General features: G+C 46.2%; 2 protein-coding genes across 2 annotated transcripts in view; both read left to right on the top strand.

Annotated features, from left to right (window-relative positions):
* The window catches only part of LPCAT2 (lysophosphatidylcholine acyltransferase 2), a 37,561-nt gene that overhangs the window by 2,413 nt on the left and 13,631 nt on the right, over positions 1 to 21,517 (top strand). The window contains exons 2-11 of the mRNA XM_053271397.1: positions 3,045 to 3,184; positions 5,476 to 5,693; positions 6,687 to 6,799; positions 8,875 to 8,935; positions 10,068 to 10,126; positions 11,539 to 11,573; positions 15,191 to 15,245; positions 16,914 to 16,996; positions 17,789 to 17,914; positions 18,796 to 18,949. Of these exons, the coding sequence (XP_053127372.1) occupies positions 3,045 to 3,184; positions 5,476 to 5,693; positions 6,687 to 6,799; positions 8,875 to 8,935; positions 10,068 to 10,126; positions 11,539 to 11,573; positions 15,191 to 15,245; positions 16,914 to 16,996; positions 17,789 to 17,914; positions 18,796 to 18,949 (1,044 nt within the window). The remainder of the gene's footprint in view (positions 1 to 3,044; positions 3,185 to 5,475; positions 5,694 to 6,686; positions 6,800 to 8,874; positions 8,936 to 10,067; positions 10,127 to 11,538; positions 11,574 to 15,190; positions 15,246 to 16,913; positions 16,997 to 17,788; positions 17,915 to 18,795; positions 18,950 to 21,517) is intronic.
* CAPNS2 (calpain small subunit 2) lies at positions 18,956 to 20,980 on the top strand. Its single transcript, XM_053271398.1, has one exon. It carries the CDS (start codon positions 19,424 to 19,426, stop codon positions 20,375 to 20,377), a length of 954 nt encoding a protein of 317 aa, XP_053127373.1. The 5' UTR covers positions 18,956 to 19,423; the 3' UTR covers positions 20,378 to 20,980.

Raw genomic sequence — 21,517 nt, forward strand, 5'->3', positions numbered from 1 at the left:
GTTTTGTTCTTTGTTTCTTTCTAAAGGTAAAGTGTGCCATCAAGTCTATTTCGACTCCTGGCAACCTCAGAGCCCTGTGATTGTCTTTGGAAGAATACAGGAGGGGTTTGCCATTGCCTCCTCCCGCGCAGTGTGAGATGATACCTTTCAGCATCTTCCTATATCGCTGCTGCCCAATATAGTAGCTTTCTAGTAGGGTTTTAATTAGTAAATCTGGTTTTAGCTGGGGCTTGTTTTAAACTGAATTCTATTAATTTTGTCTTCTATTTGTTTTATAAACCCCTGCTAACTGGGCAAAGAGGCACATTTTTAATGTGGTGATTCTCTTTATTTAGCAGGGGGAGAGCAACTGGCCTTCTCCATCCCCAGCACAGTATCTCCAGTGACTGTTGCTGGTGTCTATCTTATGTTTCTTTTTAGATGATGAGCCCTTTGGGGACAGGGAGCCATCTTATTTATTTGTTATTTCTCTATGTAAACTGCTTTGAAACTTTTGTTGAAAAGCAGTATATAAATATTTGTTGTTGTCTTTGTGAACTGCAACCCCTGAGCAGGTGGGGTGGGAAACAAATATTTTAAATCATGACTCCATAAATAATCTGGAACTGCAGAGGCTGGAATCTGGCTACAGAATTCAAATGAGTGGTCTTGATTCTCTTTCTGGGTCTTTGTCTTCCTAGCTGTGAAATGGAACCCCTGTAAACAAGCTAAAGAAGGTAATGAGAGAGAGGTTGTGGACAAGGTGTCTTTTTTTGAAACTGGAGTTGCTGGGAACATTTTCTGTGAGGGGTCCTCTCCCTTGCATGTCTGCATCACCAGCAGAAATTGACAGGGGAAGTTTTTGCTGGGGGGATTTCCAAGCATAGGAAGCGACCTTTATACCAAAGGCAGACTGTTGGTTCAGCTAGTCAATTTCTTCTCTGAGTAGCCGCAGCCCTGCAGGGTCTTGAGTCTTTCCCTGCCCCTGTTAGATGAGATCTGCTAACTAGAGCCTGAACCAGGGCTTTTTTTTTTTGGCATGGAAAAGTTTTGCTGAGAGCTATAGACCCTCCTCTGCAACCAGGTCAAGCATCGGGGATATAAGAGCCCTGCTGGATCCAAATAAAAGTCTTATCAGGTTCTCTGGATAGTTGACATATATTGCTCCTTCGATATTGCTCTTCAGCTGGTGTCTTCAGTGGTATACTGCCACACACTGAACATGGGGGTTCCATTTAGATATAATTATTGTCCCGTTCTCCTTTTCCTCTTTTAAAAGCCATTTAAGCTAAGGGTCATCACTGTCTCTTGGGGCAAGTTAATGCTGGAAGCTCTTTGTTGAGCTCTTTGTGTTAAAGACACAGCAGTCCGTGCAGGAAATAAGAGTTGCAAAGTGCAATCTGCTTTTGTGTAATGCCGCTGCTCAGATGATTTCTGTTGCTCCCAGTTTAAAAAAGAATAAGGAACTGAACTGAGAAGATGAATGCAATACCAAGCTCTGTAACAAGTGGTCAGATTTTGATACAGATCTCTTGCTACCCTCCACGTCATCTGACTATTGTGTTTGCATGCAGCAAACTTCCCTTTCTGTAAATGGTCATATTCCAGTCTGGGATGTGGCTAATTTAACACCTCTCAAGAATGGTGTCCATTTCATCTTGTTTGTACACACTGTTTAAATTAAATTCGCCTTTTCACCTCTGTTGTGGTGGTCTTGAAGATTCCTTTTAAGCCTAAGCTGCAAATGGTATCTCTTGAATTATGTTGGCACTGGCTAATTTGGAGGTTACCAATCTTTGTAGAACAGGATTTCCTTTCTTTGAGCTTAGAATTTGGTTTATAATTGTACTCCTCTCTAATCTGCAAATGCTGATTATCACTAAATGTTTCCAGGAACTGAGTGTGATGTATTCTTAAAAAAAGGAAAGTTCTCTCTCTCTCTCTCTCTCTCCCCCTCCCTCCCTCTCTCTCTCTCTCTCTCGTAACCACAGGGAAGCCACATCAGTTTGCCAGAACAAAGGCAACAGAGTATCGTCAAGTCTAAGAAATGGATATTAGTCTAAGCTTTGGTGGGCTCACTTTGTCAGATGCATGAAGAACTTGAGGGAAGTTTGCTTCTGTGGGAACCCAGCCCAGACTGACTGGGTTTGCAAATTCAGCAGACTGAGGTGGTAGGAACATAGGAAGCGGCCATATACTGAGTCAGATGTTTGGTCTATCTAGCTCAGTATTGTCTTCACAGACTGGCAGCGGCTTCTCCAAGGTTGCAGGCAGGAGTCTCTCTCAGCCCTATCTTGGAGATGCTGCCAGGGAGGGAACTTGGAACCTTCTGCATGCAAGTAGGCAGGTGCTCTTCCCAGAGCTGTCCCATCCCCAAAGACAAATATCTCACAGTGCTCACACTTCTAGTCTCCCATTCATATGCAACCAGGGCGGACCCTGCTTAGCTAAGGGGACAAGTCGTGCTTGCTACCACAAGACCAGCTCTCCAGAATTGTGCAGAAGAACAAGTGTTTCCCCCCAGCCCTACCTGGAGATACCCGGGAGTGAACCTGGGACCTTCTGCATTGCAGGGCAGATGCTGTACCTCTGAGCCATGACCCCATCCTCACAGAATGGTTGTGTCACTTGAGACTGCAGGGGAGAAACTGTAATATATATATATATATATATATATATATATATATATATATATATATATATTTAACGCTCCTTACTGGTTGTGTGCTCCTTTCCTATTCCTGTTTACTTCTTTGTTGTGATGTTAAATTGTCAATAGCTGCCTTGCACATATTGCCAGACAGGTGAAATCGGTGTTTTGAAATAGATGAGTGTCGGAAGCTGCTGTCTGCTGAGTCAGCCTCTTAGTCCACCCAGCTCAGGATTTTCTACTCTGACTGGCAGCAGCTCTGTAGGAGTTTAGACAGGGGTGCTCCCCAGCCAGCTGTGGGTATGCTGGGACTGAACCTAAGACCCTCAGCGTGCAAAGCTGGTGCTCTACCGCAAGCTCTGGCCCCTTCCCTTCTTATAAATGATTAAATTGAATGTTCTCCCTTGTTTTTCAGGCTGTCCTATTTGGGCTTGTTCTGGTCCCACTCCGTGCTATATGCCTCCTGTTAATTCTGCTAATTGCCTGGCCATTTGCCGTTCTAGCAACTTCCTGCCACTCCGGGAAGGGGACTGTGCCACTTCTAGGATGGAAAAGGTAACAGTACCATTTGGGGAGATTTGAATAGGGAACATTCTCAGTGGTGGCAATGCAGAAAAAAATATTTGTAAACGTCTGTAGGATATGAAAATGCAGCTGCTTTTCATATTATTGGCAGTGCTCTTCTTGGACTTCATCCGGGCCCGGCATGAAGTCCAACAGGCTGACATCCAGACTGAATTACTCATGAGTAGTCCCATCGAAATGAGTGGGGCAGGCAAGTCATGCCTATGTTGTCCTATTAATTTCAAAAGGGCTTCTTGTGGGTCATTTGGAGGCCAGCCAAAGCTAACATATTTGTGGAAAGCATTTCGTTAGAGAAAAGAACTGGTTATTCTGGTTGCTGCTACCTGGGGAAAGGCAGAGAGGGATTCACCAGATATTAGCAGATGCATCCCCAAACTCCAGTCAGCCTTACCTCCCCCTTCCTGGATTTTGATCTCCGAATTCTGTGGTTCCTGACCAACTCTCAAATACAAATATTTCCTTTCTGACTGCACCTGTTTGGGTCTTGTAGATAACTTTCTCACTGCAGGTATGAACTGCTAGTTCCCACCTGATAATACAGTATTGGAATGTGGCCTCCAGATATACTTATATGTTGCATAGCAGCCAAGGACTGAGCTATGGATAAGAGTCCCGAGTTCAAATTGGGCTCAATTGATGATTTTAGGTGAGCCCATCTCTTCTACCCTGCAATTTCATCCAGAAACACTCGCCTCGTGCCTGGTTCATATAGTTCTAGGCATCACACCCAATCGGTCCTATTGTTCTGGGTCAGCTTTTATCAGCTTACAGAACGCTGGTGTCTGTTTGCCTGCCTTGCTGCTTTATGGTTTTATGCCTTTATTATACTCTGGCTGTTTTGCTTGTATTTCTGTCTCCAAACCTTTTTATAAGCTGATTTGCAGACTTCCTCAAAATTAAAGGGAAGAGCAACTGGAAAGCATTCAGCAAGTGAATTAATGCTGACGTAGACAGAATTACAACAATATAATGTATATTAGGCATATTGGGTGGGGGGGAAGGCCATATGTGTGTGAAATATTATTGGTATAAAGCCAGCTTTCTTGCCTGTACAGACTAGTTCTGCAAAAGTTCCAAAAATTCTGTAAAATGGTAGCACTGAGGAATAAGATTTTGTTTCGTTCTCGTGGCATCTCTATTCTTATTGTTTTTATTATTATTATCACATTGTCAGTTAATTCCCATCCTTCCTCCAAAGAGCTGGAGATGGTATACGTGGCACACCCCTCCTCACTCCACCGGCCTGTGCTTCACAACAATTCTATGAACTAGGTTGGCTGAAATAAACAGTGGCATGATGTCCTGTCTAAATTACTCCTGAATAGTCCTGTTGAAACCCAGTAGGCCCTTAGGGTAGTTCCTGAGTAATACTATTCAGTAAGCTCATTTGGGCCTTTTGTAAGCTCGTTCTTATGGGCCTATTGGACATATGCTGGATCAGGCCCAAGGCAATCCGGCATCCTTTTCCTCACAGTGGCCCACCAGATGCCTCTGGGAAGCCCACAGGCAAGAGATGAAGGCATGCCCTCTCTCCTCCTGTTGCTTCCCTGCAACAGGTATTCAGGGGAATCCCACCTCTGAGGCTGGAGGTAGCCTGTAGAACTCAGGACTAATAGCCTTTGATAGACCCGTCCTCCATGAACTTGTCTAAGCCCTGCTTAAAGCCATCCGAGCTGGTGGCCATCCCCACAGCTTGTGGCAGAAATGCCATGGGTTTAATTATGCCCTGTGTGGGAAAAGTGCTTCCTTTTGTCAGTCTTAAATTTCCTGGCAATGAGTTTTGGACCTCCCAGAACTATTGAGCCATGTGTGACCTAAAAAGGGGAAGACCAAAGTCTAATAACCTTTCTTGACTCGTCATCGACCGGTAACTCTTGCTTGCCACAGGAAATCAAGGACATGTCTGTCGTCGAGTCGGTGTTGACTCCTGACGACCACAGAGCCCTGTGGTTTTCTTTTGGTAGAATACAGGAAGGGTTGACCATTGCCGCCTCCTGCGCAGTATGAGATGATACCTTTCAGCATCTTCCTATATTGCTGCAGCCCAATATAGTACCAGCGTGGATTCGAATTGGCAACCTTTTGCTTGTTAGTCAAGCATTTCCATGCTACACCATTAGGTGGCTCTGTCCTAATAAGCTTGTATTAATGCCTTTGTGTTTCCGGGGAATATTTTGTTCTATGTTTAAAGCAACCAAAGTGGCCTTGATGGTGAGTGAACCAACCAAGCTCAAGGCTTCTTCTGATTTTTGCATTCCAAGGGCGGTCACCTACAGAGCCCTCACCTTCCTGGGCCGTGCCTTATTCTTCGCCATGGGCTTCCAAGTCAAAGTGAAGGGTCAATTAGCCAGCCCTCAAGAGGCACCCATCTTGACGGTAGCACCACACTCTAGCTTCTTTGATGGAATTGTCTGTGTCCTTGCGGGGTTGCCCTCAACGGTGTCTAGACTGGAAAACCTCTCTGCCCCCATTCTTGGCAGTAAGTGTCTTCATGAAATTTGAGAGAAGGTAGGCGGGTAGGGTGTTTCCCCCTGGTTTTTGAACCGAAAGAAGAAGCCTGTTGTAGACTTTGGGTTATGCCTGCAGCAGGACAAGTCTGAAGTGGAAGGTTTGGTTGGGCTTCTTCAGAGCACAAGGGAACATAGGAACCTAGGAAGCTGCCATATACCGAGTTATACCATTGGTATATCTAGCTCAGTATTGTCTACACAGGCTGGCAGTGGCTTCTCCAAGGTTGCAGGCAGGATTCTCTCTCAGCCCTATCTTGGAGAAGCCAGGGAGGGAACTTGGAACCTTCTGCAATTCTCAGAACAGCTCCATCCCCTGAGGGGAATATCTTGCAATGCTCACATGTGGTCTCCCATTCAAATGCAACCAGGGCAGACCCTGCTTAGCTAATAAGACAAGTCATGCTTGCCACCACAAGACCAGCTTTCCTCTCAAGGATCAGGGAAGGGAGCTAAAGAGCTAAAATGGCTTGAGGGGGCTTCGGGGGGCGGCAGGGAAGTATTCTGCTGCCCGATTTTGAAGACAAGAAGGAGCCCCGGTCCGGAGCCATAGGAGCGGCGAGCGGGCGGAGAGCAATTCTGCGGCGCATTTTTTAAACGAATTATGGCGCCAAAGCAGCAAAGCGCGGGAGGGATGAGTAAAGCCCCCCCGCCCTTAATGGAACCCCCCACCCCAGTGCCGAACCGCAGGTCCGCGGTCCGGTGCACACCCCTACATTTAAGTGCATTTGATAAACCTTTTCCTGTTGGTGTTGGAGGTGGTGCTTTTGTTATCCATTCTGAGTCATTAGGATAGGCTGAGTGGTACATTCTAAATAAAATCCATAGCCCAATCAGGTTCTTCTTTTTACTTAGGAGGATTATTGAGACCATTGTGTCGGCCAACAATCTCAATCTCTCTCTCTCTCTCTCTCTCTCTCTCTCTCTCTCTCTCTCTCGTTATTTATCGATGTGTATTTTAACAGGGATCCTCAGTGCCCTTCAGCCTGTAGTAGTCTCCCGTGTCGACCCTGATTCGCGAAAGAACACAATTAATGAAATCACCAGACGGGCAACTTCGGGAGAAGGGTGGCCACAGGTACAACTTAAGTTCCTTTTGGTGTGGAGACAAGAAAAGGGTTTGAAGAGAGAGTTCTCAAATTCTGCTATGCTGTTAATAGTAGGGATGTTCACGGAACTGGTCAGGCCGGTTTGGTTCAAATCCGAACCGGGCCCAGTCCAGTTCGACCGCCGGATCAGTTCAAACCAGTTCGTGGACCAGTTCGGGGTTCTGCTTATAAAGGGGCAGGGGGCTTCCTTATGGTTAAGAGAAAGAGATAGGGGAGTCAGAGGACCTTCCCCCAAGTAAGTGGCGGTGTAGATGGCAGCAGGGTTGGCTGCAGCTCCCCTAAACCCCTGCTGGCCTTCCCCAGGGCAGTCTGGGCTGGCTGAAGCACAGTTTGGGCCTTCTGCAAACTGGTTCACACCTCCACCCATGCACAATGCAGGCTGCAGGTGGCCCGGGCTGTCCTCGGGGAGGCTGAGGAGAGCTGCCGCCATCCCCACTGCTGTCTGCGCTGCCGCCGCTTACCCAGAGTAAGGTCCCCTAACTCCCCTATCTCTTTCTCATAACCTTAGGGAAGCCCGAACCAGTTCGAATCGGTCTGGTTTAAACCCCTTTTGGGGGGCTGGGCCGGTTTCAACTCTGACCACATGATCTGCCCCAGTTTGAGTCAAAATGGGTTCAAACTAGAACCAATTTGCACATCCCTAGTTAATAGCAAGCACTAACAAGTGATTAATGCAAACTCAAGAAAGCGGTCTTATTACGAACACGAGAGAGTGCCATGTGGGTTCAAGCCAAGGGTCCATCTAGGCTAGGGGTTCCCAACCCTGGGTCCTCAGATGATTCCCATTATGTCTTGACACAATGGCCAATGGTTATTGGCCTTTACAGTATCCTAAACAGTTTTGTGCTGATTTGTTTCTAAAAACTTTTGTGAACGCTTCTAATAACGATGCTGAATGTAAGTGAAAAGAAGGACGAATATAGCAAGCAATGCATTGTGTGGATGTGCCCCAATCTCTGCCTGCCAAGAATGTAAAAATATCCCCACCTGCCCTCATGTTCTAGAATTGGGAGTAAAGTATGCAAGGCATGTAGTGTTCATTCTGTGTGGCATCCCAAAGACACAAGTTGAATTTAGATTGCCCTCTAGTGGTCATGATTGTGTGATTTCCTTAACCAAAGATAACGCTTGGCTTGCCATTAGCAGAGAAGGCCATCTTAAACATGGCTTTTTCCCCCCCAACAGTGAACAGCAACTTCTTTTTAATGGATTTGTCAGGTTTTTAAAACCATAATCCAATTTTTGCCAGCTTATTTGCTGATGAATGTATGGTGGAGAATCTTAACTCAACATTACATGGTAGTTTATTGGTTGAGCTTATCTATCTATCTATCTATCTATCTATCTATCTATCTATCTATCTATCTATTATTATTTTATTATTTATTATTTTACATTTATATCCAGCTCTTCCTCCAAGGAGCCCAGAGCGGTGTACTACATACTTGAGTTTCTCTTTCACAACAACCCGGTGAAGTAGGTTAGGCTGAGAGAGAAGCGACTGGCCCAGAGTCACCCAGCTAGTTTCATGGCTGAATGGGGATTTGAACTCGGGTCTCCCCGGTCCTAGTCCCCGGTCTGTCTGTCTATCTATCTGATTTTTACACCAACCCAAATTTTTGTCTCTGGGCAGTTTACAACAATTGTAAACAATTGAGTTATCAGGGGATATGCCTCAGTCCTGTTCAGAAAGATATCCGAGTAGGAACCGCTCCTGAATTTAAGATGGCCCCCTTAAAAATATGGGTTAAATATAGGCTATACTATTTACCCAAATGGAAGAGGACCCTGAATTTAAGGGTCCTTACACACACACACATTTAAGGGTACACACACACACACTTTTTAGTGTCAAAGAACTTGCGGGGGTGGAGGGAACTAGTCCTGGACTCCGGTAAATACAGTACTTTTAAAAAATATGATACGAAGGAAGCCACAGCAAATGATGCTTGGAAAATAATGGCCAAGTATGTAACTCTTAAAATGGATAAGATGTGTGTATCTTCCTCCCTTCACACCCCCTCCCCCCATTTGTGTATTCCAGGTATTGATTTTCCCGGAGGGTACCTGTACAAACCGGTCATGCCTGATCACTTTTAAACAAGGTGAGGGAGCTTTTTGTCACATGCCTTACTGCTGAATGTGCAGAAGTAGAAAGCAGGTACATACTTTGGGAAGCTGATTTGAAACTTAAATTTATTATTGTTGTTGTTGTTGTTGTTGTTATAGGAGAGCCCCATTATCTGTGGGGGTTCCGTTCTGCAGGGGGCCGATAGCGAAACCACAGATAATGGGGCATTAGGGCTATGCGAATTTGGGGGTTAGGTTTCCTAGCCACGAAAAACGAGTGGGGGAAAGTGAGCGGGGAATAAGAGAGAAAAAACAAGCAAAAGGTGAAGGATATTGGGAGGGCAAAGTGCCCTATCATGCCTTGTGTGTCCCCAGCAATGCCCCCCAAAGGCAGGACCTTTCAATTTTTCAGCAAAAAATCATGGTTGGTTTTTTAAAAAACTAGAAATGAACCAGCAAATAGCTCCCTTAGTTAAAATGGTGGGCGAAAATGACCTCAGAGTCATTTCCACCCACCCCAAACTGGCAGATACACGAGTCTTAACCCTTTCAGTGCTTGATTGTTGTTTTCTGTTGTATACTGAGGTTGTTTGACCGCGGATATGCGACACGGTGGATGCTGGGCACACGATTAATGGGTTCTCCAGCAGCAGCAGTAGTAGTAGTAGTAGTAATTATAATACTGCCAATAATAGAGCCTGTAGATCCAGGCTGTATATACATTAAATAAATAATGAATGAATGAATGAAATTTATTATTATTATTATTATTATTATTATTTCTTGTTTACACAGTCAGACAGGTGTTATTGACTGGCTTGTTTTATCCAGACATCGAGTCCTTCCCAAGGACCTGGGATGCCAGAATTTTGTTATCAATATTGTTGTTGTTATTATAGACATCACCACAAAATATAGGCTGTTCCCAGTAAAGTTGTTTTTTGTAGTTGGCTGATGGTGATTTCTGTGGCCCCTATGATGTTGAGGTGCTCTTCAAGATGTTTTGGAACTGCACCCAGGGCACCAATGACGACGACGATGACGATGATTTTATCATCCTCATCCTGAGAATGGATTGGTTCTTTAGATAAATCTCCAGTCACTCTATATGAGTTCTCCCCATAGCAGGTTTTCTACGACTGGTTTAACAAACAATTTGTATTTCAGGAGCCTTTATTCCGGGAGTCCCCGTTCAGCCGGTGCTGCTACGATACCCAAACAAGCGGGTGTGTCTTCTGTTCTTTTTATCAATGCAACCTCTCGAGAATTCTTTCTTAAGGTGGCTGTGTGGTAGATTCTCTGGCCCAGCTTGCTGTCCTGAGCCCCACTCAAAAGCACAGTAGGGCAGTTTACACAGTTGGGTAGGAGCTTGATCACTTGCTCAGACCCAGCACGGCAGGGGTATCTTCCCATCCTACCTTGCTCCAAAGCTGAGGATGGATTCTGGTTAGAGTGTGCTCAGCCTTCCCAATTGGGGCTTCTCAAAAAATCAAGCTCCCCACCTTGTGTCACACTTTTACACAATCACAGAATGAGATTTTGTGAAACAGCTCCTCAAATTACATAGGAAACTTGCTCTGCCCAGTTAACGATTGTTTGAACTGCCCTTGCATTCGAGATTATCTGAAGGTTCAGATTGGGGCTTTCTCCCTCACACACTTGCACTACTTCACCTGACACTTCATTTATCAAGTGGCAAACTTAGGGTTGGTTAAAAAAAAAATACATAAAAATCCGCCTATTCAACCAAGCGGTTGCTATCACTTCTGCTTTTCCATACTACGTCCAAAAAATCTTCTTGGATGTGGCTGAGATGCAACTTGCTTCTTAGGTGTCCCTACCCGCTGCAACTTTGCTATAAGCGCGGGACTTGGTCTGCAATGTAGAGGAGTTGCCGCCAGCAGTGATAAGATGCCCTCTCCATGCCCACCCCCACCGGCTGTCATTAGAAGTATTTTAAAGGCAATGTTCCTAAATGGGTATCCTCATTAGATTCTCTTTTACAAGCATTTCTCTTGAACCAGTTTTGGTCCAACCCGGTTCGACTGTCTAACTGAACCGGGGGCTGATTCGACTTTAATGATTTCCCAGCTACCCTCTTTTCTAAGTTGTAGCAGTTTTATAGTATTATAATTATAATATAGTCTTATAGTATTAGAGTAACCATTTTAAAAGTAGTATAGTTTTATGGCTCCATAATTTGCTTTTATGAACCATGCCCTACTGTTCTGTCATATGCTGGTCTTGGATCATATTAAGATGATTGATTGATTGATTGATTGACACAAACCAGTTTGCGGACCAGTGGTCTGATTCAAATTTGGCTCGAATTTGAACCGAACCGGCAGAATGTATCCGCTGAGATTTTATCAACAATAGTGATATGGATGTGTTTTGCTTGGTTAATTACTGTACTGTTTTGTTGTGATTACTGGTCATAGACCGAAACAAACAGTTGATCCATTGATTTGTATTTATACAATGGCAGTTGTCTATTGATTCAGACCAGTAAAGAAATTTGCATGTATTCCACTTATGCTTGGCCTATTCTGCTTTTCTTGGGGAACAAACATAACTGACCAAATGGGCTTTGCTTTTTCTTAACTTGTCTACTAAATATTCATTTTATTTTCTCTAGGATACTGTGACCTGGACATGGCAAGGCTACAATTTGTAAGTGCCATCATCCTGGTGATCAATGTACTTTTCACAGGTAGCCGAGATCTTGACAGTGGTCAGGCTGGGCTACCTTACTACACTGTATCATGGCGTAGCATGCGGCTTTTAAAAGAGAAGCCGTACTTGAAAGGTTTTTAGGACAGAATTAGCTGTATACCAGTAGAGTGTGTAAGTGGAGCTGTGGGATTTATTTGGCAGAGCAATTATTTAAAGCTTTAGGTCATTAATTGGTAAGTGTCAGGACATGCTTTTGCAAGGTTTGATATCTTGTGTTTTGCTTTGAAAAGAATCTATCTATCTATCTATCTATCTATCTATCTAATCAATCTTAGGCATACCCGCTGAGATATACCTGTAGCAGCTCTCGTGAGAATTCACAAGCAGCTGTGAGATAGCAGCGGGGACGGGCAGGAGGTGGCCAGGCCAGCCGGTGGGTGGGGAGGGAAAGTGGAAGGTGCTGCCAGAGGGCAGTGAGAGAAAGTGGACTGGGAGGGGGAGAACGGACTGGGGCTGAAGATGAAATGAAGATGATGGTAGAGGAGAGGCAGGGAGAACTAGGAGCGCAGATGCTCTGTGCCAGATCAGCTAGTTAATGCATTAATTTTAATTTTTCAAGATGGCCTTTTCTTCTCAGTTCAGATGCAACACCGGACTGTGAACACAGGAAGCAACCTTATACTAAATCATACCTTACCATAGAACTTACCTTACAAATTACCTTGAACTTTAGCATGGGACTCAGCTAGCCTGGGATATGGAGCTGGCTGTTAACCATAATGAAAAAGATATAATATTGAGCTAGATGGACCAAGAATCTGACTTGAAGGCAGGTTCATATATTTATTATGATGATTTAGATAGATAGATGATGATGATGATGAAGAAGATGATGATACACTAAGGGCGTACATGGCAAGCCCAGCCCACACAGTGCTTTACCAGTCAGAGGAAATGGAACAGAAGCACCGTGGTGATTGGGCAGGGGGTTCCATATGCAGATAGGGGAAGAGGAGCGGGGAGCGGGCGAGTGAGTGAGCAGGTGGGGAGCGAGTGAGCAGGTGGGGAGCGGGCAAGTGAGTGAGCAGCAGGGAGGGGCAGGTGAGAGTGGGTGGCTGTCATGGAGCAATAAAGCAGGGGCTGGTGGAGGAGGGGGATGAGAGCAACAAAGTCCTAGCGCACAGATGCTCTGTGCAGGTTCATCTAGTTAATTTAATCTATATACTGCCTGACTCCAAAGGCTCCAGGTGGATTCAGTAGATTTCTATGGATTTCAATAAGGAGATAAAGGCTCAGGACAAACAGCGATCCTCTTGCCCTTAAACCTTTTTAAATCTGCTTAATCACTGTATGTCTGATGCCGATGGTAGTTTACACAGCCCTCTCCAATGACTCTGGTTCCGATTCCCAGCAGATGACAGCAGCTGTACCACTGAGCTTGTAACGTGGAACTCTTAAAGCAAAGAGACACTCATAAATCAACGTGGCACCAAGCCATTTTAAATGCAAGCCAACTTTTAGGAACTGTCAGCCCTCTGCTGTGTTAGAGAGCCTGAAGATGTAGAAACCTCTCTCTTTGGTCATGAGCTTCCTTCCCCTGTCAACCTTCAGTCATGTGTGTTCACACCACTCGCTGGCTTCCTTCCTTCCTTGCTGCAATGTCCGTTCTTGGATGTGGTAAAGGTGGCCAGATCCGACCTCAGATAGGGCTGCTGTGCTTGAAATAGGGCTGCTCTTCTGTGCATGAGCAGAAGAGGCTGTTGTCGCCTGGCTGGTCTGCGGAGGGGGAAGAACCTGCTCTTGCCAAAACTCTCTGCAAGTTTTAGAAGCCAGTTCACGGAGTGTAGAAAGGTGGGCAGGATCCGAAGGGTGTCGCGCCCTGTTCAGAGGGAACACATGCTTCATTCTTCTACTTCTGGATAGAGGCGTGATTGCCACACACGGAGGGTGTGCGAGAGGCACCATCACACCCTCTTGCTGTCAAAACGAGCTGCCTTGCGGTTGAAAGGAGAAGTCCAGAGCGTTGACTTCCTTTTGACTGCCTTCAAACCCTCGAGAGCTGCAGCTCATATGTTCTGGCTAGAGGTTGCAAAATGATGTGCAGGCCTTCCAAGACCACACGCTGGGGGCGGGGGGTTGGATGGCATGGGGCAAGTATTTGGGGGGGAAATTGCCGGGGAAATGCAAGAAAGCAAAACGAGAGACAAAATCTCAAGGCGCTGTAAAGCACCTTGAGATTTTGTCTTTCCTTTTGCTTTTGGGCTGGGTGCTTCCTGTTTGTTAGGAACATAGGAAGCTGCCATATGCTGAGTCAGACCCATCTTTCTCAATATTGTCTACCCAGACTGGCAGCGGCTTCTCCAAGGCTGTGGGCAGGAGTCTCTCCCAGCCCTATCTCATGCACCAAGCACTTCCAGGTACTTCCAGTCAGAACTGGCCGGCACTGGTTCCGTGCACACCACTACTATAGGCTGCCTCCACTTTCAGAAGCAGTTGCAGAGGAGCAATGGCAGGAGAGGGTTGTGGACTTCCCAAATGCATCTGGTAGAGGTTCATCTCCCGCTCGGGTGCTTCCCAAGGGATCTGGTGGGCCACTGTGGGAAACAGGATGTTGGACTAGATGGGCCTTGAGCCTGATCTCTTATGAATGGCAACTGAATTGGCATTTTCAAGGGCTCATCTTCACATGAACACTTAAAAACCCTCCTTTGCTTTCAGGGAAGTACAGAAGGGATGAGAAACATCACCATTTATCTTTTTGTTTTCAGTAGCCCTGTTAATGCACCAGGTATTGATCTGTCTGTAAAATGTTTCACTGACCTTTTCCCCCAGAAGGAAAGGTGGAAAAACTGCACACAAAATCCTTCTCACTAAAAGTTGCCGCTGTGGAATATTGTATATCCCTGATAGACTTCCTTCAGGGTCGTCTCGCATACGCTCTTGCATAGCTCCCCTCTCCTCCCACACCAAACTACCCTGGTTTGCATTTGTATGGGAGGCTACATGTGTGAGCACTGTCAGAGATTCCCCTTTGGAGATGGGAAGAGCACCTTCCTGCTTGCATGCAGAAGGTTCTACATTCTCTCCCTGGCAGCATCTCCAAGATCATCTGAGAGAGACTCCTGCCTGCGTCCTTGGAGAAGCTGCTGCCGGTCTGGGTAGACAATACTGAGCTAGATGGACCAAGGGTCTGACTCAGTATATGGCAGCTTCCTATGTTCCCATGAGTGTTCACCTGTATGTAGCTATTGGAAATATTATTGCATTGACTAGTCTGCATTTGATTGGAAGACTAATATCTTTGCTGTTCCAAATGTTGCTCATGCTGATCAAGAACTGCAATGATCAGCATGAGCAAAATTTGGAGGAACTGTGCTGTGGGTGGATAGGGCCAGGTATATTGCATACCTATCTCACGTCACCTAATTGGGACAGAAGTGTGTAAAAAAGAATGCATTCGAAAAATATATATATATATATTTATTAAAATGCAGCAGAAAGATCGATGGTCAATATTTAGTTGGCACTAGTCACTAGATTCTAAGCACCTAAATGCAAACAGATGAGCTGATTAGAAACTTTTTAACGGAGTTTTTCTTTTAATTGTTTTCCAGCAAAGAGGCATTAGTCTTGACTTTGTGCCAGTTCATCACAAAAGTTGAAGTGGAGGTAAGAAGAACCAGGGAATGTTGTGGTTCAAGCAGATGGCTTGGTCCTAAATTTTACTGTATTTACTTGAATCCAAGACTAGGTTCCCCCCCCCCACCCCCAAGTTCTTCATTGTTAGAAATCAGGGGGTCATCTTAAATTCAGAGACCTCTTCCTTTTGAGTAAATATAGGCATAACCTGTATTTCACTGCTATTTTGTAAGGGTCTCCTCTTAAATTCAGAGTTGTCTTGTATTCGGGGAAATGTGGTAATTGGGTGTGATGTCAGAATGCACCATTCATAGCATTTCCTGACCTGCTTCCATCAAGGAATCCGAAATCTATAACTTGCTTCAAGTTTTATGAATATACAGATGAACCCCAGTATCTGCAGGGTTTCTGTTCTCGAAACCACGGATACCAAGTCATGAAGGCAATGGGGCTTGGGGTCAGGTTCCTGGAGGCTACGGAAATGGAAAAAAAGGGCCTGAAAATAGGGGGGTGCCCTACCTACAGTGCTCTACAGGTATCCAGGTGTTCAGCAATGCCCCTCCCAATCCAGTTTTTTCCACAAAAATTGGGGTATTTTTTTAAAAAGCCACAAAATATCTCATCTCGAAATGAAGAATCTCCTGATAAGTGGAATTAATCTCTTGTGAAACTTGTGTGTGTGTGTGCATATTCTGAGGTCGGGTGTCAATTCCCCGGCTGCGGATATGCGAAACCACAAATGATGGATCCACAAATGGCAAGGCTCATCTGCATACAGTCCTAACCTGATCCAAAAATAAGGATGAGTTAATATTTGGCCACCACCAAAATGCTTATAGTAAAACATTGGCTTCCAAGATGTTACGTTGAGTGGTGAAGCTTGTCTAAAATGGGGGCATTTAATTGGCATTTAATTTTATTCAGAACGTAGTAAAAGTTCTTGATTTCTGGAAGGAATGGGCCAATTTGAAATTTTGCGGTGTATTACAGGAATTGATAAAGTGCTTGACAGACATACAAAATGTTTTCATTAGAGATTGAGTGTATTTTAGTAATCCCTCTGTATATGAATGCATGTTGAACCATCTATATATAAAGTTTGAACATTCACATAAAAATATATAGTTGCTGAGTTTCTTGGTAGAGATCACTTGCCATTCTGTGGTAACTCTCTCCCCTGCCCCCTGCCCTTTTTGGTTCTTGCCTTCCATTCAACAGTCAGGTTGAATTCTGTTTTTCAAAAGTGGAGCAAGGTCATTTTATTTCTGTGGAAGGTTTTTGCATCTGTCCACATACTTTTTTATTATTTTATTTTTAGGATATGGCGCCATCTAGTGGCTGACCTGCCTTATCTTTCCTGGCTGCTTTATTCTTTGTTTTATGTTTTCAACCCACCCTTCGTTGAAGGAGCTCATAGTAGCATACGTGGTATCTCTCCCACAACAGCCCTGCAAGGCAGATTAGGCTAAGTAAGAATGACTGACCCAAGGTCATCGGTGAGTTTTGTGTCCAAGTGGAGGCAGGCTAAACCCCAGATGTCCCACGTCCTAGTCTGACATTCTAACCTCTATATCATGTTGGCTCTACTAAATCCATATGTGTAAAGATATAAACATACGTGTGCACATCCCCTAAATGCCCATGTTGCTGAGCAACTTGTACATGTTGGGTTAAGTTTGTTGCTTCTTCCCCCCCCAGTTTTTGCCTGTCTATGTTCCAACTGAGGATGAGAAGAAAAACCCGATTCTGTTTGCCAGCAGGGTCCGTAACAAGATGGCAAGGTGATTGCTCACTTGGAGATCTTTTGCACCATATGTCCAGGCTGATGGTGACTGGTGTCAATGCACGGGGCACGATCCTCTCACACTACAGATGTTGCACTTACACATGAACAATATTGACCAGCCTCACTAATACCTGGTTTCTCTCACCCTCTGGCTACTGTAATAAGCCTAAAGTAATATTTGAATTTAATAACTGCTCCTGTTAATGCAATTTGCAATGAAGCTTTTGCAATACAGGAGGACCTTGTTAATTGCGGGTCCAGCACTCAGTTTCACGTATCAGCAGTCAAGTCATTAACACCTGACCTCGGTATACACAATGTTAAACCGGCAAAAATGGCTTAAATCCATGTATCTGCTGCTACAAGGCAGCCAGAAATGACCACAGAGGTCATTTCTGGCTGCCATTTTGTGCATCGGAGCCATTTTGTGGCTCTTTTTAAAAAAATAAAAAATTGCCATTTTTCATGGGGGAAATGATTATGGCACTTTGGGGGGCATTGCTAGAGTGCTGGTGGCCCGCAGACCATGATAGGTCACTTTATTTTGCATCCTTCCCCCCATTTTGGCCCATTTTCACCACACTTTCCCAGCCCCCAGAAACGTAACCCGCATGAATACATTGCCTGTAATGATTCGCGGGTTCCTTTTCCACGGCAATGTCGGGCAATGGAATCCCGTGTGAATACCGAGATTTTCCTGTACAAGAGTTGCCCTAGAATTCCATAAACGTGAGCTGAAGCTGAGCGAATAAGAAGGAAACTGAATGGGTGTGTGTTATAATTGCAGTGCCTTGGATCTGCCTGTTACAGACCATACCTATGAAGACTGCCGCCTGATGATTTCAGCCGGACAGCTGACCTTGCCTATGGAAGCCGGTTTGGTGGAGTTCACGAAAATCAGCAAGAAGCTGAAGTAAGTGGCTTGTCCAGAGCCCGACACAAATGCCTGCCTGTCTGACAATGTTTCTCTCTCCATACCAGCTGCAGGGCAGCCACAGCAGGAGAGAGGGCATGCCCTCCCCTCTTGCCTGTGGGCTTCACAGAGGCATCTGGGGGGCCACTGTGGGAAACAAGATGCTGGACTGGATGGGCTTCCTTGGGCCTGATCCAGCAGGGCATGTTCTTATGTGCTTCAGGCTCTCTGAATTGGTATGCAACTGTTAAACAAATGCATAAATGGCTTAAGTCTAATAGAATTAAGTAAGGGAAATTTCAAATGGAAGATGGTTAAGAAAGTGATTGAAACTGCTAGTGCAGTCATGCCATTGTAATGTTGGTGGCCAAGGTTCTCAAATTCAGTCCCTGGGTTTTTTTGGACTACAACTCTCATCATCCCCAGCAGCAGTGGCTGAAGGGGAGGGGTGATGGGGGCTGTAGTCCCATCACGGAGAGACCACATTACTCCTTTGCTGAGAGAGCTACACTGGATGCTAGTAGGTTTCCGGGCAAAATACAAGTACTGGTTATAATAACCTGTAAAGTCCTAAATGGCTTAGGCCCTCAGTATGGCCTACTGAGACTGGCAGCGGCTTCTCCAACATTACAGGCAGTAGTTTTTCTCAGGCCTATCTGGAGATGATGGGGAAGGAATCGGGGACCACTTTGATGGCTATAGGTTACCTCCTGTGAGCCCTTTGGGGACAGGAAGCCGTATTATTTATTTTTTTTATTTCTCTGTGTAAACCGCCCTGAGCCATTTTTGGAAGGGCGGTATAGAAATCGAATACAATAAAAAATAAAAAATATCCCTTGGATTCTGGCAGATGCTAACCTCCAACTTCTCCGTTTGAACAGTCTGAAGTGGAACAACATCCGAGAACAGCTGGATCAGTTTGCAGCAATCGCTGGTGCCGCGAAAGGGGGCAGGATTGGAATCCAGGAGTTTGCAGACCATCTGAAGCTGCCCATCTCAGACGTCCTCCGAGAGCTGTTTGCGCTTTTTGACAGGGTGAGCTTGGCCTCCGCCTGCTTCCTTTCCTAGCTCAAATGTACGGGGAGGGGAATGGGGTGTGCAGCTTGCGAAAGAGAAGCTTTTAACAGAGAGGAACGTCTCGATCCAAAAACCAAGTTAAAAGTTTTCTGCTGGAGAAGACGGGGGCCTCGAGTGGGCGGGGGCAGAGAATGGGCATGCAAAAAAGGCAGAGGAAATGAAGTCCAGATGAGCCTCATTTGCTGCCTAGAAAAGGCTTTGCAGCTCCCCGTCCACAAGAAGGAGAATGCATTTTTGTTCGTTGCGGCAAAGGGCGGGTCTTGGATTCCAACGGTGCAGGGTGACGTGTACGGACACGGCGGGCTGCAACTGCGTGGGTGGCTTCTGTTGCTTTTGCAGAGCACGCCCAGCTCCCCTATTCTCAGATGCTCTGAGCTTTCTGGAAGGTGATCAGCTCTCTGCTTGCTCCTTGGCTCTCTCGGACTCTTCGCCATGTTCCTCGCTCAGGCTTTGATTGATGCCGCCACTGGTAGCGGCGGCCGGGGTGGCGGCGGCGGCGGTGCTGGAGGAGCCATTGTGAGAGGCCTTGGAGGACTCTTGGAGGGGAAAGGAGGTGGCGGCAGCAGTGCCGGGAAAGCCATTGGAGGCCTCTTGTCGGCGGCAGGGGGAGGTGGTGGTGGCGGCGGCAGTGCCGGGAGAGCCATTGGAGGCCTCTTGTCGGCGGCAGGTGGAGGAGGGAGTGGTGGCAGTGCTGGGAGAGCCCTTGGTGGACTCCTGTCCGGAGGCGGCGGTGGGAAAACCGCCGGGAATGTTCTTGGGCTGCTAGGAGGGCTTGTGAACATCATCAGCGAGGCGGCCGCTCAGTACACCCCGGAGCCGCCTCCAACCCCCCGCAGCCACTTTGCCAACGTGGAAGCCAACGAGAGCGAGGAGCTCCGCCAGTTCCGACGGCTCTTCGCCCAGCTGGCCGGCGACGACATGGAGGTCTGCCCCACCGAGCTGATGAACATCCTCAACAAGGTGGTGGCCAGGCACCAGGACCTGAGGTCGGACGGCTTCAGCCTGGACACGTGCCGCAGCATGGTCTCCGTCATGGACAGTGACACCACCGGCAAGCTGGACTTCTACCAGTTCAAGTACCTGTGGGGCAACATCAAGAAGTGGCAGTGTGTCTTCAAGCAGCACGTCGGCCCGTCAGGGACTCTGGAGATGGCCCGCATCCCTGCCGCTTTCAAGGCCGCGGGGTTCAACCTGCACGAGCAGCTGTACGCGCTGATCATCCGGCGATACGCCGAGGAAGACGGCACCATGGATTTCAACAACTTCATCAGCTGCTTGGTCCGCCTGGATGGCATGTTCCGGGCCTTCAAGTCCCTGGACCGGGCTGGAGACGGGAAGGTCCAGATGAACCTTCAAGACTGGCTCCAGCTGACCATGTACTCTTGAGACTGAACTAGGGGTGGGGAAATTGCGTGCATTGCTTGTTAGCCTAGAACGGCAAGTGTTTGCTGTTTAGTTAGATAGCTGGATCTGCTTGCTTTCTTATGATGAGACCAGCTCTGCCCCACAGCTACTCCTCGGGTGGTTTGGTGGGGTGGCAGTGGGAAAGGAGAGATGGGGAAGGTATAAACACATGGCATTTCTGCAATATGTACCTTCTTGCTCGAAGTGTCTTTGGCATGTCAAAAATCACCCATGCATAGAAGTTTTTGTACTGCTTTGAGGACCTTGTCTCTTTTTGCATGCTGGACTGTCCAGATACATTTTAGGGGTGCAGAAAGCACGGGCAGAAATGTTATTTGGACAGACTGCTGTGCTGCATTGCAGGGTGGCTTTTCTTCCTTGAGTTTAAATTGTATCTGAACTGCAGGGGGGAGATGAATTTCAGGCTGAGCAAGGTTTCCTTGGTAGGTGCTATTAGCTATTTCCAGCTTTTTGCCGAAGGGCAGGTTTGAATCGCAAGCACTAGCAAAACAGACATTCTACTCCTTTCTGAGCATGAAGGAATTCAAACAAGAGAAAAATAAAACTTGGATCACATAAGCCTGAGATCTCTGCTGTTTGCTGGGTCATGGCACAGCTTGGTGTGGGTGGGCAATTCCACACACACCCCAGGCATTGAGGACAGTAACTTGAAAACTGCAAAATCACCGAAGAGAACTTGGTTTATGTAGAATGAGATGGTAGAAGCAATTGCCCAACTTTAGGCTGCAGGCTGTGGAAGATGACCCTTTGTGAATGTTCCTTTGAGTAAAAAAAGAGAGAGAGAGATCTTTGTGACTAGAAAACGGTTCTAGGACCTTTCCCCTTCATAGGAACATAGGAAGCTGCCATATACTGAGTCAGACCATTGGTCCATCTTGCTCAGTATTGTCTACCCAGACTGGCAGCGGCTTCTCCAAGGTTGCAGGCAGGAATCTCTCTCGGCCCTATCTTGGAGAAGCCAGCTAGGGATCTTGGAATCTTCTGCTCTTCCCAGAGTTGCTCCATCCCCTAAAGGGAATATCTTGCAGTGCTGCTCACACTTCTAGTCTCCCTTTCATATGCAACCAGGGTGGAACCTGCTTAGCTAAGGGGACAAGTCAT

The sequence above is a fragment of the Hemicordylus capensis genome, chromosome 9 (genome assembly GCF_027244095.1).
Source record: "Hemicordylus capensis ecotype Gifberg chromosome 9, rHemCap1.1.pri, whole genome shotgun sequence".
Taxonomy (NCBI): Eukaryota; Metazoa; Chordata; class Lepidosauria; order Squamata; family Cordylidae; genus Hemicordylus; species Hemicordylus capensis.

Bases quoted from the DNA above. Each gene is read 5' to 3' on its own strand.
- CAPNS2 (XM_053271398.1), top strand. From the start codon at position 19,424: ATGTTCCTCGCTCAGGCTTTGATTGATGCCGCCACTGGTAGCGGCGGC.